Source organism: Gambusia affinis, linkage group LG06 (genome assembly GCF_019740435.1).
Source record: "Gambusia affinis linkage group LG06, SWU_Gaff_1.0, whole genome shotgun sequence".
Lineage (NCBI taxonomy): Eukaryota > Metazoa > Chordata > Actinopteri > Cyprinodontiformes > Poeciliidae > Gambusia > Gambusia affinis.
In genome coordinates this window covers 2,022,488-2,035,558 of record NC_057873.1, presented here as the reverse complement: position 1 = coordinate 2,035,558, position 13,071 = coordinate 2,022,488, and the positions used below count along the sequence as shown (strand labels likewise).

Sequence of the window (13,071 nt, the reverse complement as noted above, 5' to 3'; positions counted from 1 at the left end):
ATGTTTCATCACTTTGTGGTTTTTAATGCCAATAATAAACTTTTAACACATGTTCAGACAGAACAACTTCTGTCTGAACATGAATAAAAATTCATGTTCAGACAGAAGTTGTTCTTTTCCACATATTTAAAATAAATCTTTATTGACAGCAGAATCAGGGAGGAGACGTTAGACCAGAGGTCAGCAGCAGGGATTTCTCAGGTAAGGTGAGATTATAACTCACTAAGAAACATTTATCAGTTGGAGTTGCAATGAAAGAGCTAATGGTTATGCTAACCATTAGCTCATTCATTGGTTATGCTAACCATTAGCTCATTCATTGGTTATGCTAACCATTAGCTCATTCATTGGTTATGCTAACCATTAGCTCATTCATTGGTTATGCTAACCATGAGCTCTTTCATTACTCAGCATTTTGAACACGTCACTGTTTACGTCGTTATGGTTTTTGTGTTCATAACCATGTTTATTTTACTTTAATGTATTTATATTAAATAAAAATCCATTCTGATCATTTATTGTCCACAGCAGGAAATTCATGTTAGCAGCTGAAACATGAAGGTAAATGGAAGCAGACAGATTCAGCTAATAAGCTTCTTATTTAAAAAATTATCCAGTTATGCTTTATATCACTTATTTACACCCTCAGTACCCACACACTGACACACACACACATAGTTGCACATGTTATTTGTAACAGTGAGGAACGCTGACCAGTGCCAGTTTTATTGCTGTCTTTGACCCTGGAGCTCTGACATGGTGTTGACCGTGTTCAGCTGATCCTCACTGTCACTTGCCTCCACACTGGAGGTGTTTCTCTTCTGTTTCATGCAAAATATTTGATTCAGGTTAAGCTGAGCCCTGAACTCCTTACAATGAAAGACATAAATAAGTGGGTCCAGACAGATGTTAGAAGCTGACAGTAAGACGGTCACCTCTTTGAGGTAGTACAACACTACCGAACAATGTCCTTGAAGTTTCATGTATGGCAGTCGAATAATATGACAAGGAACAAAACAAAAGCAGAACACACTGACCAACACCAACATGTTCCTGCGAGACCTCACAAGCTTCTTGGAGTTGGAGGAGGCCAGGTGGACCTGGTGCACCCTGCGGGAGATGCTGTAGTAGAAGAAAACCAGAGAAAAGAGTACCAACAGGAAGAAGATGCAAGCAACAGCATGAATCACTGTGTGCAGTGTTTTTACAGGTCCAATGATCAGATGGGCACACATTCTATGTTCATCATGATGTTCGTTGATCAGCATCAGGATGCAGTAAGGTGCTATTGCCATGGTCAGGAGAACAACCCAGGTAGTAATTGAGATGATGTGGCTGGCTTTGGGAGTCATCAGGAAGTGAGTTCCCGTGGAATAAAATATCTTCATGTATCTGTGGAGAAAGGCAAGGATTCAGGGACCTTTCATTTGATTTGCTGGATCTTGTAGCAACCTGGATTTCTGCAGAATGAAATACAAAAATGAATGCAGTCCTTTATAAAGTCATTATAGATGAATGCTGAGCTTTCATATTTCTTCCAGTTAAAAGCCTGACATTTCTTTGCGGAGTTGACACATTCGTGCTCAGAAGGAGGATGAAGCTGGGGACATATAGACAGACTGAAGCTTTGTAATGGTGGTGTTGCTCCAGTTTATGGTGGTAAAGAGGGAGCTGCCAATCGTTATGTAACAATTGGGTCTGGTTTGCCTAACAATGGGTTTTAAAAGAAAGCTAAAAATGCAGTGTGGACATTTGTGTTGAAAATTGCAAAAGCGTTTTAAGTCAACCGCCAAAGACTTTCAGAAACGTAAGAAGTGGCCAGAAGCAGCACAATAAAGAAAAAGCCTACAAAATATGTAAAGAAAAACTGTTGATGAGTAAAAACTTTCACTCGGTGAGAAAATCGTACTTAAAGATTAATAGAATTTGCTGCAGAGAACAAAACTAAACTGTAAGGTCACAGCAGCGTATAAGTGAGTGTTTCTCGATTCCAGTCCTCATGCCTTCTGCAGTACTTGATGGCTGCAGAGGAGGACATGCAATAATTTCAAACAGCTGTTTTGGATTTGAGGCACATCTGAAACACAGAGCAGAGGGGCATAAGGACTGGAACTGAGAATCACTGGCATAAGGCAAGATGAGCTAAAAAGCTAAAGCTAGCTGAAATACTAATGATAACATGTAGGCTAGCATTAGCCTTTATATCTATGTCCAACTTCAGCAGAGTATATCTATGTGCATTTATATCCGCCTATCCAATTTAATTATCCTGGCTTCAAATTATGTGGGATCCATGCTTTAAACAACAGTCTAAATTAATAATCTAGCTGCTAGTTGAGTTCCAGTACCTGTTAGCTGCTATGTAGCCCATGAACAGGATGCTGGCAGCTATATTGAGGAACAGGAGTGGGGCTCCAACGCTGCAGTAGAGCAGGTGGATGTTGAATGAGCTGCTGGTGTAGTAAATAATGCGCAGGGGGAGGGTGGCGCAGAGCAGAAAGTCGGCCGCTGTCAGATGTTTCAGGTAGATCATCCAGCTCTTGGATGCTCGTCCACGAGCTCCATGGCAGTGAAACCACAAGGTGAAGCTGTTGAGGCTAATGCCCACCTGCAGAGGAAATCATCAAATGATAAGTTGGTGAAACCAAAACTTTGAATGATTTTTGCCTAATTTGGATTGGTAGAACCCAAAAACATGATGCTCACCAGAAACAGCAGACTGTAGACCACAGCGAGGACAGATTCTCCTGATTTTACAGCTGAATTACATGTCATGTTCTGGACTGAGGAGTCATGGATGGATGAAGTTGTTGCATCCATGGTTCTGAAGTTGCAAAACAGAACTGTGAAAGAAATCACATGATAATAAGGATGGATGGAGATTCATCCTTAGATCCTCAGTTGTTCATTGGTCCAGCCTTTGATTTCAACACATTAATGTGTTTTAATCTAAACTAGGGTGTCAAACTTATTTTCCTTTCAGGCCCCACCAACACCATCAATGTCCTCAAATGGTTGGTTGTAGAATTAAGAATGTTCTGCAATGCAATGGCCAAATTTCAACATAAATATTGTTCTGGCATTAAAAATAACGTTCTTTGATCCAAAGAAATGTGCAGCTGAGTAGGTCCATTTTAAATTATACAAAATGCACAGGTATTTTTGCACATTAAAAACAAATTATTAAAAATTGTGCCACAGAAGATGTGCAGATACTTGTTTTATTTTTAAATCCATTCAATCTAAATTTGTTCTACGCTCATCTTAATGTATATAAAGTGTAATTTCTTTGAGTTGTCTTTGTGTTACCATCAGAGATGTTATTTAAATTACTAAAACTGTGGATGTTGTAAGATTGTCATAAAGGGGAAATTGGGGCAGAGAAGAAAAAGGCTTTAGCGGGAACATTACACTCTCCTCTTCCGTTACGATTTTTGGCGTAGACTTTGACTCACCTCTCTTTTGACATCAGTATAAAACACTTCTGCAAAACTTTGTTCTTTCGTCTGGAAAATACAGCAATTCTTCATTCATCGCTTACCCAACCAGATGTTTAAAAACTTATCCATACACTTATCCCTTCGAGGCTGGATTATTGCAGTTCCTCGCTATTTGGAATTTCAAATATAATAAAATTATATTGTGCATATATAAAAATATTGATCAAAAACAATCTCTTAACTTTGCTCAAAACTTAGGAGTATAAATAGGAAGCAGATAAATGTAGGCTGGTTTAGTGTGATGTGTGTGAGACGAGCAAAGCGGATGTCTGAAGTCCCAGAAAACAGAAATACTATAATATAATAAATATAATAAAAAATAATACAAAAGTGCTCAGAATGAGTTTCTGGGATGTTTTACTGAAACGGGGAGAGGAGACACTTTTTATTTTCTTATTCTGACTGATGACAGAAAGTGCTTTAAAATAGTTTTTGAAGAGATTCAGAAATGTTTTGTTTGCTGTTTACACATGTGGATCTATGTGTAACATTTTCTAGCTCAGCTGTTAAAGCAGCTCCACAACAGACTTGGATGAAACTAATAATCATTAAAACATCAAATATACATAAAATGGAAACTTCTAAGCTCTTGACTAAAAAGACAAACCAAAAGCTGAAAAAATCTGCAGGATGGATTTTGTCTGAAAGTACTTACGGCTGTGTTTGTTCTCCGTCTCTCGGCTTCGGCAGCTTTCCGTTTCCTCAGTAGAGAGACCAGCTACAGGATGCAGTTTTCTGATTTTCTCAGAGATTAATGTTATGTGCTAGGAATCTTCTCAGCTACCATGTTCATTTCTTCTTATTGGTGTATATAATAGGAAACAATTTTTTTGCAAACTTCCTGATTGCTCAGTGGTTTATCATGAGGTAATTCAGTTATCTCTGTTGTTTTACTGCTATATTCTTAACCCACACAACTTGTGAAAGCTTCATTCTTTATCTGAATCCGCTTTCTTTGGAACTAGTGGCCTTTATTTGTAGTTAGCTTGACTCTGTATTAGATATGCATGCTTTACCACAGCACCACCATATTTATAGAGCTCTACAAACCTCTTAAAATGATCCTTTTCTCTGTTTTTACTCTTTATAGGTACATGTTTGAGTAAAATAAGCATTGACCTTTTATTCTATGAACTACTGACATGTTTCTGAAATTTGAAGCAGAAATGTAGGTTTTATTTGCAGAAAATGAGAAATGAACAAAATAACGAAAAAGATGCAGTGCTTTCAGACTTCAAATAATGCAAAGAAAACAAGTTCATATTTATTTAGAAAGGACAATACCTATGTTTTAACTCAGGAAGAGTTCAGAAATCAGTGTTTGGTGGAATAACCAGGAGGTTTTCAATGGGGTTCACTAAGGTGGTCTCTTCCTTTTTTTCAGAGCTAAAATGATCAGACAAGAGGAACATTTACAGCTCTGACTTCTGTCTCTTAGTTGTTGACGAAAGCTGTCGGCAGCATAACGTTATGCCCGTGGGGATTTCAGTGATTTATGATAATGCCTGGGTTTTCATTGTTTTTGGGGGACCAATAAGCATCTTTAAAATGACTGGCGTGATGGCTGGGGTACGGCAGGCTTTCTCCTGGGGGAGCTGCTGGTTCAGAGCGAACAGCAGGAAGAGCGAGCGCTGCAGGAGTATTTATACAGGTGAGCGGATAGACTGAACACGGCGGGCGGCTGCGTAGTTGATGGTTACAGTGTAAGTGTAGCTTTATGGACGAACCGCACAATAAATTTCATATCACCCGTCTGAGCAAATGCGTGGCGGAAATCATATTGTGCTCCTACGTCTGTATGAACCTCCTGCCGTGTTCCTTGTGACATGTCAGAAGATGGGTTGGTTTGGTCGCCAGAAGAGCATTCGGGAAGTCAGTTACAGCTCATCTGTTGTGCCTGGCTCCAGGTCAGCAGGATGATGAATGTCCCCTGCTTCGAGGTTTCCTGTCTCTGTTTGGTGATGTTCCACTTAGAACTTGCATGATTGAACATGATATTGATGTAGACGCTGCAGCTCCAGTGAAGCAACATGCTTATTGCTGCTCCCTAGAGAAACAGAAACAGATGAAAAAAGAAGTTGTTTGTTTTTTGCTGGAGAACAGCCCAGCCACAGTCCAGGCAGTTCGCCATGTTTAACTGCGAAGGCTGATAGTATTTACAATTTTGTACTGATTTTTGTAAAGTGAATGGTGTTACAGTGCCTGACTATTTTCCTCTCCCTCGCATGGAAGATTGTATTGACAGTGTTGCTGCTGCTGCATTTATCACCAAGTTGGATCTGTTAAAGGGATATTGGCAAGTTCCTTTAACCTTGAGAGGCTCTGATATCTCTGTGTTTGTGGCCCCTGACCACTTCCTTCAGTATACTGTCAAGCATTTCTCACGCTAATGAGAAATGCTTCTGCCACCTTCCAACGTCTTATATAGATGGTATTGGGAGATGTTCCCCACTGCAGCGTACACCTTGATGTGGTCATCATCTCCAATGACTGGGATGAACATGTTTCCGTCTTGAAAACTTTCAAACATTACATGGAGCATCTCTAATGCTTATCGTTGCAAAATGTGAATTTTGCAACGATGGTTATGGCCATGGTTATCTACCTTGGCAAGAAGGTTGGCATTGGACAAGTCAGTCCGGTGGAGGCTAAGGTGGATGTGATACTGGCATATCGTGCCCCTTTAACGAGGCGTGATTTCAATCATTTTCTAGGAATGGTTGGTTACTAAGGCAGCAGATACTTTCCCTTTGCTGACTGTTTATTTTTCTCATTATTTTGTATTTACTGAAGAAGACTTCAAGGATTGGAAACATTGTCACAGATCTTCTCATTATATGCTCTCAGATGTCCCATGAAACACACAAACAGAACAGGTTAATCATTTATTGTCCACAGCAGGAAATTTATGTGTACCAGCTGAAAGTTGAAGGTAAATGGAAGCAGACATGTTAAATTAATAAGCTTGTATTCAAAAATGATCCAGTTATGCTTTGTATCACATATTTACACCCTCAGTACATACACACACACATATTGCACAGGCTATTTGTAAATGAATGACTAGTGCCAGCTTTATTGCTGTCTTTGACCCTGGGGATCTGATATGATGTTGACGGTCTTCAGCTTATTTACACTGTCACTTCCGTCCACACTGGAGGTGTTTTTCTTCGGTTTTGAACCGAATATGTTTGTCAGGTGAAGCTGAGCCCTGAACTCCTTACAAAGAAAGACGTAAATAAGAGGATCCAGGCAGATGTTAAAAATTGATAGTAACACGGCAAACTCCTTGATGTAGTACAACTCTACCAAACAGGCTTTCTCAAATATGATGTATGGAATTTGAACAATGTGATACGGAACAAAGCAAAAGCAGTACACACTGACCAACACCAACATGTTCCTGCGAGACGTAACAAGCTTCTCGGATTTGGAGGAGGTCAGGTGGGCCAGGTGGGCCTGCTGGACCTCCTTCAACCTGCGAGAGGTGCTGTAGTAGAAATAGACTAGAGAGACGAGTCCTGACAGGAAGACGAGGAAAGCGAAAGCATGACTCAGTATGTGCATTGGTTTCACAGGTTCACTGATCAGATGATCACAGAAGCTGTGATCATCATCATGATTTTCCTCGTTGATCAGCATCAGGATGCAGTAAGGTGCTGTCATGGTCAGGAGAACAGCCCAGGTGGTTGTTGAGATGATGTGGCTGGCTTTGGGAGTCAAAAGGAAGTGACTTCCCATGGAATAAAATATCTTCATGTATCTGTGGAGAAAGGCAAGGATTCAGGGACCATTCATTTGATTTGCTGGACCTTGTAGCAACCTGGATTTCTGCAGAATGAAATACAAAAGTGTATCCACGGGATCCATGCTGTAAACAACAGTCTAAATTAATAATCTGGTTGGTAGTTGAGGTACCTGTTAGCTGCTATATATGCCATGAACAGGATGCTAGCAGCCCAATTCACAAACAGGAGCGGGGCTCCGATGCTGCAGTAGAGCAGGTGGATGGTGAATGAGCTGTTGGTGTAGTAAATAATGCGCAGGGGGAGGGTGGCGCAGAGCAGAAAGTCGGCCGCTGTCAGATGTTTCAGGTAGATCATCCAGCTCTTGGATGCTCGTCCACGAGTTCCATGGCAGTGAAACCACAAGGTGAAGCTGTTGAGGCTAAAGCCCACCTGCAGAGGAAATCATCAATCATTTCAATGATTTTTGCCTAAATTGGATGGTGCAACCCAAAAACATGATGCTCACCAGAAACAGCACACTGTAGGCCACTACCAGGAAAGAGTGGTATGGGTTCACATCAAAATGACATGTCATATTGTGGAAATGTGATTCAAGCTGGTGCTCATGTGATTCATGGTGGTGCTCATGTGGTTCATGGTGGTGCTCATGTGGTTCATGGATGGAGGAAGTTGATGCATCCATGGTTCTGGAGGTTTAAGCAGCAAAACAGAACTGTCAAAGAAATCACATGGTAGCAAGAATGAATGGATGGAGATTCATTTTCTAGTAATCATCAGCTCTATTAAACTAGGTCTATATGAGAAGAAAAAATTGTGATAATTTAAAAAATAAAAAATACAGTTAAGTCACATAAAAAATAGTAATCTCAAATACGCTGTTACTGATTTACAGAGAGGCTAAATCGCCAGTGGCTCCACATTTTGGACTTAAACCTGACGGAGCATTGTGCAATATCCGTTAGTATCAGGATGATGTTATTTGTAGAAACACGTAATCTAGACATAAAAATCTGTACACAAGGTTTTGTAATACAACATGAAATATGGGGAAACCAACAAATAACGCACTAGCACCGCGCCGTGTCGGCATCCTAAGCTGCTTCCTCTCCATCATTGTCAGCACTTGGAGTTTCTGTAAAGTGTTTTGCTTGTACTTTCTCCATAAGTGAGCAGTATACACAGAGCACACAATGCTCTGCATACCAGCATGTTGGCTTGTGCACACATTAAACGTCCTTATCAGTCAGATCATCAGTTATATAATGTCCCAGGTATTTGGCAGCAGCACACACTGTAAGAACAACACCAGATAGTGAGAAGTCCATCCATCCATCCCGGTGACCCGACCCCCTGTATCCGGGGTCGGGTCACCGGGAGGCCCAGACTTCCCTCCCCAGCCGCTTGTTCTAGCTCCTCCGGGGGAATCCCAAGGCGGATGTTTTGGGATGTTTTGGGATGTTTTGGAGTTGGCTGACGGTGTGAGGGGAGTGGCATTGCGCTGACGAAAGGCACAGCAGAGTTCGCTTGAGAAACAGCCAAATTATGGAGATGATTTTAACACCTTATACGTGCCGTCATTTTCCCAGGACATCTTTTCGGTTGAAGCTGCAACTGTCCAAGGAGCGACAGTCACCTTCAAAGATGGACAGAACCGTCTCAAACATAAAAATGGTACAGCTTTTGACATTAATGTTTATGACAGACTGTTACAGATGAGGTTGATGAGGTCAAGTTGAAGCTGATGGTCACTGTATCAAAGTTGGAGAGAGTTGCTGATGGAATGAAAATTAGAGGTAAAACTGAAATGTGAAGTATACATAAAGGGTAAATTTTCTCAGACCAGGAGTAGAGATCCTGATGAAAAAGCTAAAGGGGCCCTAGATCTTGTACATGCAGATCTGACTGGACCAATAGAACCAGCTGCTAAAGATGGGTTTAGATATACCTCAGCTTTTACAGATGATTATTCAGGTGCTATTTTTACCTGAAAGCTAAGTGTGAGACGGTTAAAGGTATTGCAGATGTGACACCTTTTGGGAAAATTAAATGTCCAAGATCAGATAATGGAACTGAATTTATATCTAGAGTTCCAGTCATCGACCAGTTAAAATGACATCAGACATGAAACTTCAGCCCCTTTTCCTCCCCATCAGAATGGGACAGCTGAGAGAACGTGGACAACTGTCTTTGAAATGGCAAGACGCATGTTGATTGAGAGTAATCAGCATAAAGATTTATGGACATGCACAGTTCAGACGGCTGCTATTATCTGCAATAGATGTTACAACAGACGTGTTGAGCAAACTTTATATTACGAGTTAACTGGAATCCTTTCAAAAATGAGAACTCTTGGATTTGAATGTTATGCATTTAAATATGATAAGAAAATGTTGGATCCATGTTTTGAAAAGGGAATGTTTGTTGGCTATGACAAAAATAGTGCTGCATATTTTATCCTTTATCCAGTACTTAATATCAGGCTGGTAAAGTTTACAACAAAAAGTGAATGTGACACTCAGACTGATGAAGACATAAATGAGAACATTGTACTCAAAAGACTGTTGAAGGTCAGCAACCAAATCCAGATTTGACAACAATAATCTCACAGGAGGTTAAAATTGAGATTTGTGACACAGAGCAGCTTCGCTCAAAGGCAACGTTGGTTCACGTTATCCTAAGAGAGAAAGGAGACCTCCGACGTATTATACGGATCAGGACTTTGACATGAGATGTGAGGATGGTGGAGTGAACATGAGCATCGACTGTTGCTATAGGATCGTATCTGATGTGCCAAAGACACTGGAAGAGGCTGTGAGCTCACCAGAAACAGCTATGGGCTCTGAAGGATGAAATGGACTCTTTGATAGAGAATAATGCTTAATGCTGTCAGCATTGCCTGGGTAACCAAACAGTGTGGGCAGATGGGTAAATCCAGTTGAGACACTTTATGAAGCTGGACATGTAGCAAAAGGCTACAGTCAGGTTGCTGCTATGGACTATAAGGACACTTTTCCCCGACTGCTGATGTGACATCTGTGCGTTTTCCAAGAGCACCAAATGGATGTAAAACGGCACATTTACACGCCTCTATCGATTGTGAGGCATTTCTAGAACAACCTGGAGGATCTGAAGTGGTGACTGAGACAGGAGAGAAATTAGTCTGTAAAGTCACTTTATGGTCTGAAACAGGAGGAAGTTGGAATAAAATGCTGCATGATTTCCTTGTTGATAAAGGTTTTGTGCAGATCCATGCTGGCGATTAAGTTTACAGTAAAGAACATGAGTGTAGCCTGCCGAACATCTGATCTGATGGTGTTTATCAGATTTAATTCCCTTAGCGTTGTAACCTACATATCACCACCGTAAGAGCTCACATACAAATAATATGTCTGTAACTATTCATTAATTAATCCGTTTCCATTCTAGTCTATGCCAAACATATTAACAAACTGACATACATTAAAGAAGTTCACACCTTTTGACTCCAGAGGGCTGCCAGCGTGAAACAGTGTTGCTGTTTGCTCCATGAAAACTAACTGCTCTACTAACTGTTGTACTAACTGCTCTAACCGCTGCAGGTCTCACTAACTTCTGTATTTGAGGGAAAACAAACTAACAGTTATACTGCAGCACTAGGCAGAAAATGCAAAGTCAAAAATTAAAAGTATACAGCTCTAATCAGAATTCTTAAATTACTGGCAAAATGAAACACATTCAAATTTACTGCAATGAAAAACATTTATGATTATTTATTGAGGGTAATCTTCATTATTTGGGTTGATGACCTTACTAGTGCAGCAAGTAATGATCAGATTCTCAGCAGGGGTCTCAATCTCCAGTCGCTGTCCTGCAGTTTTTAGATCTGCCACAGGAACAAAACACTGGAATGAAATCGTTTTATTACCTCCTCATTGTGTAGATCGGTTCTCCAGAACCTCAATGACCTCATTATTCTGTTCAAGTGGTGCAGCAGAGGCTCATCTAAAGGTTGCAGGACAGCGGCCCTGGAGGACTGGAGTAAGTTAGCTTAGTGAACCTCCGAACGTTTGAGGAGGGAGCGGTAGAGAACGGCTGGCCAAAATCAGCATTCATAACTTCACTGCGGTCAGTAACACAATAAAAACACCGGAATAAAGTCTGTTTTGGTCTGTGGCCTGTAAAGATGGCGTCGAGAGACGTAAACGCCCCTCAACATCTGATGCAGTGACGATGTTTCCAAAGCTCTATTGGCCAATAGGACAGAGAAGGCAGCTGTCCTCATTAACATAAAGATGCACACAGAGAAGCAGAAAAAAGAGAGGAGGCAATGACAACAGAACAAGGCCTTGTATAAGGAAAAAACAAAATATGTACTTTTCTTGACAAAAATGCATGTTTAGGGGAAATGAAAAAGAAGATATACGGTATATACATTTCTTGATGAAAATACATGTGTAAGGAAAAGAGAAATTAATATAAATTTTTTTATGTAAGAAGGAAAGGAAAACAAAATATATATTTATGCTTTTATTTTTTATTATGTCAGTTTTGGTCCTTTTGTTAGTTAAGCTGGACCACAAGGTTGAAAACCGCACTAGAACGCCCCCTGCTGGTGACACTGAAAAGGAAAATAGATCCAAGATGGTGGAACGCAACACCGAACGGTTTATGGAATTAAGTTGAAATTGTCTCTTTGTTTTATGTAACTGTGGGGTAAATAATTGTGTGTTGGAGTCATTTATAAAAATGCTTTTTTATTTTAACTCGCTGCAAGAATGGCTAATTTTCCATGTTCGTTGTTCTAATACTGCGTCTTGTATGTTTCAGTTTACGATGGCCAAAGTGATGGCAGTGGTCAGAGGCCACTCTTCAATAAACAAGTAAAAAAGAAAGAAGTTTGGTTATTGGAGCGTCGTTTTCTGACTGTCTAGCTGCTGAAAGGTCGAAATCTCAGAGCGAGGACAGCACATCCTCCAGACAGCTTTTGTCAGTCCCTCACTGTCCCACCCATTTGTAACATTTTCTAGATCAGCCACTCAGCTATTCAAGCTGCTCCACAACTTGGATGATATTAATAACCACTAAAGCATCACATATATCAATCAATCAATCAATCAATCAATCATATCAAACACAGAAACACAATGCAACATAGAATCAACATGCAAAATACAACAATAAGTCAAGTTTCATCAATAAATTTGTAATTGATTACGTTTCAAATAAAACTCTAAACAAGTGGGTTTTTAGTTGAGATTTAAAGGAAGTCAGTGTTTCAGCTGTTTTACAGTTTTCTGGAAGTTTGTTCCAGATTTTTGGTGCATAGATGCTGAATGCTGCTTCTCCTCGTTTGGTTCTGGTTCTGGGGATGCAGAGCAGACCAGAACCAGAACCTGAGAGGTTCTGGAAGGTTGATACAACAGCAGCAGATCTTTAATGTATTGTGGTGCTAAACCATTCAGTGATTTATAAACTAACAACAGTATTTTAAACTCTATTCTTTGAGCTACAGGGAGCCAGTGGAGAGACTTTAAAACTGGTGTTATGTGCTCTATCTTCCTGGTTTTAGTCAGAACTCCAGCAGCAGCATTCTGGATCAGCTGCAGCTGTTTGATTGATTTGTTGGACAGACCTGTGAAGACGCCGTTACAATAATCAATACGACTGAAGATAAACGCATGGATGAGTTTCTTTAGATCTGGCTGAGACATTAGTCCTTTAATCCTGGAAATGTTCTTCAGGTTATAGAAGGCCGACTTTGTAACTGTCTTTATGTGGCTCTGAAGGTTCAGGTCAGAGTTCATCACTAGGTTTCGGGCTGATCGCTGGTTTTTAGTTGTAAT

General features: G+C 40.4%; 2 protein-coding genes across 4 annotated transcripts; both read right to left on the bottom strand.

Annotated features, from left to right (window-relative positions):
• Positions 1-725: 725 nt before the first annotated feature.
• Positions 726-3,487, bottom strand: LOC122833026 (P2Y purinoceptor 14-like). The gene is made up of 4 exons (XM_044120322.1): positions 3,456-3,487; positions 2,707-2,824; positions 2,349-2,608; positions 726-1,392 (listed from the first exon to the last, which is right to left on the bottom strand). Exons 1-4 carry the CDS (start codon positions 3,467-3,469, stop codon positions 726-728), a joined length of 1,059 nt encoding a protein of 352 aa, XP_043976257.1. The 5' UTR covers positions 3,470-3,487.
• A 2,885-nt stretch (positions 3,488-6,372) lies between these two features.
• Positions 6,373-10,828, bottom strand: LOC122832823 (P2Y purinoceptor 14-like). Of its 3 annotated transcripts, none has more exons than XM_044119943.1 (4): positions 10,725-10,828; positions 7,755-7,961; positions 7,419-7,678; positions 6,373-7,263 (listed from the first exon to the last, which is right to left on the bottom strand). In XM_044119943.1, exons 2-4 carry the CDS (start codon positions 7,929-7,931, stop codon positions 6,576-6,578), a joined length of 1,125 nt encoding a protein of 374 aa, XP_043975878.1. In that variant the 5' UTR covers positions 7,932-7,961; positions 10,725-10,828; the 3' UTR covers positions 6,373-6,575. The 3 variants fall into 3 exon arrangements, with proteins under 3 accessions (XP_043975878.1, XP_043975879.1, XP_043975880.1); XM_044119944.1 differs by having other exon boundaries at positions 7,755-7,935; XM_044119945.1 differs by having other exon boundaries at positions 7,755-7,935; positions 10,708-10,825.
• Positions 10,829-13,071: the final 2,243 nt, after the last annotated feature.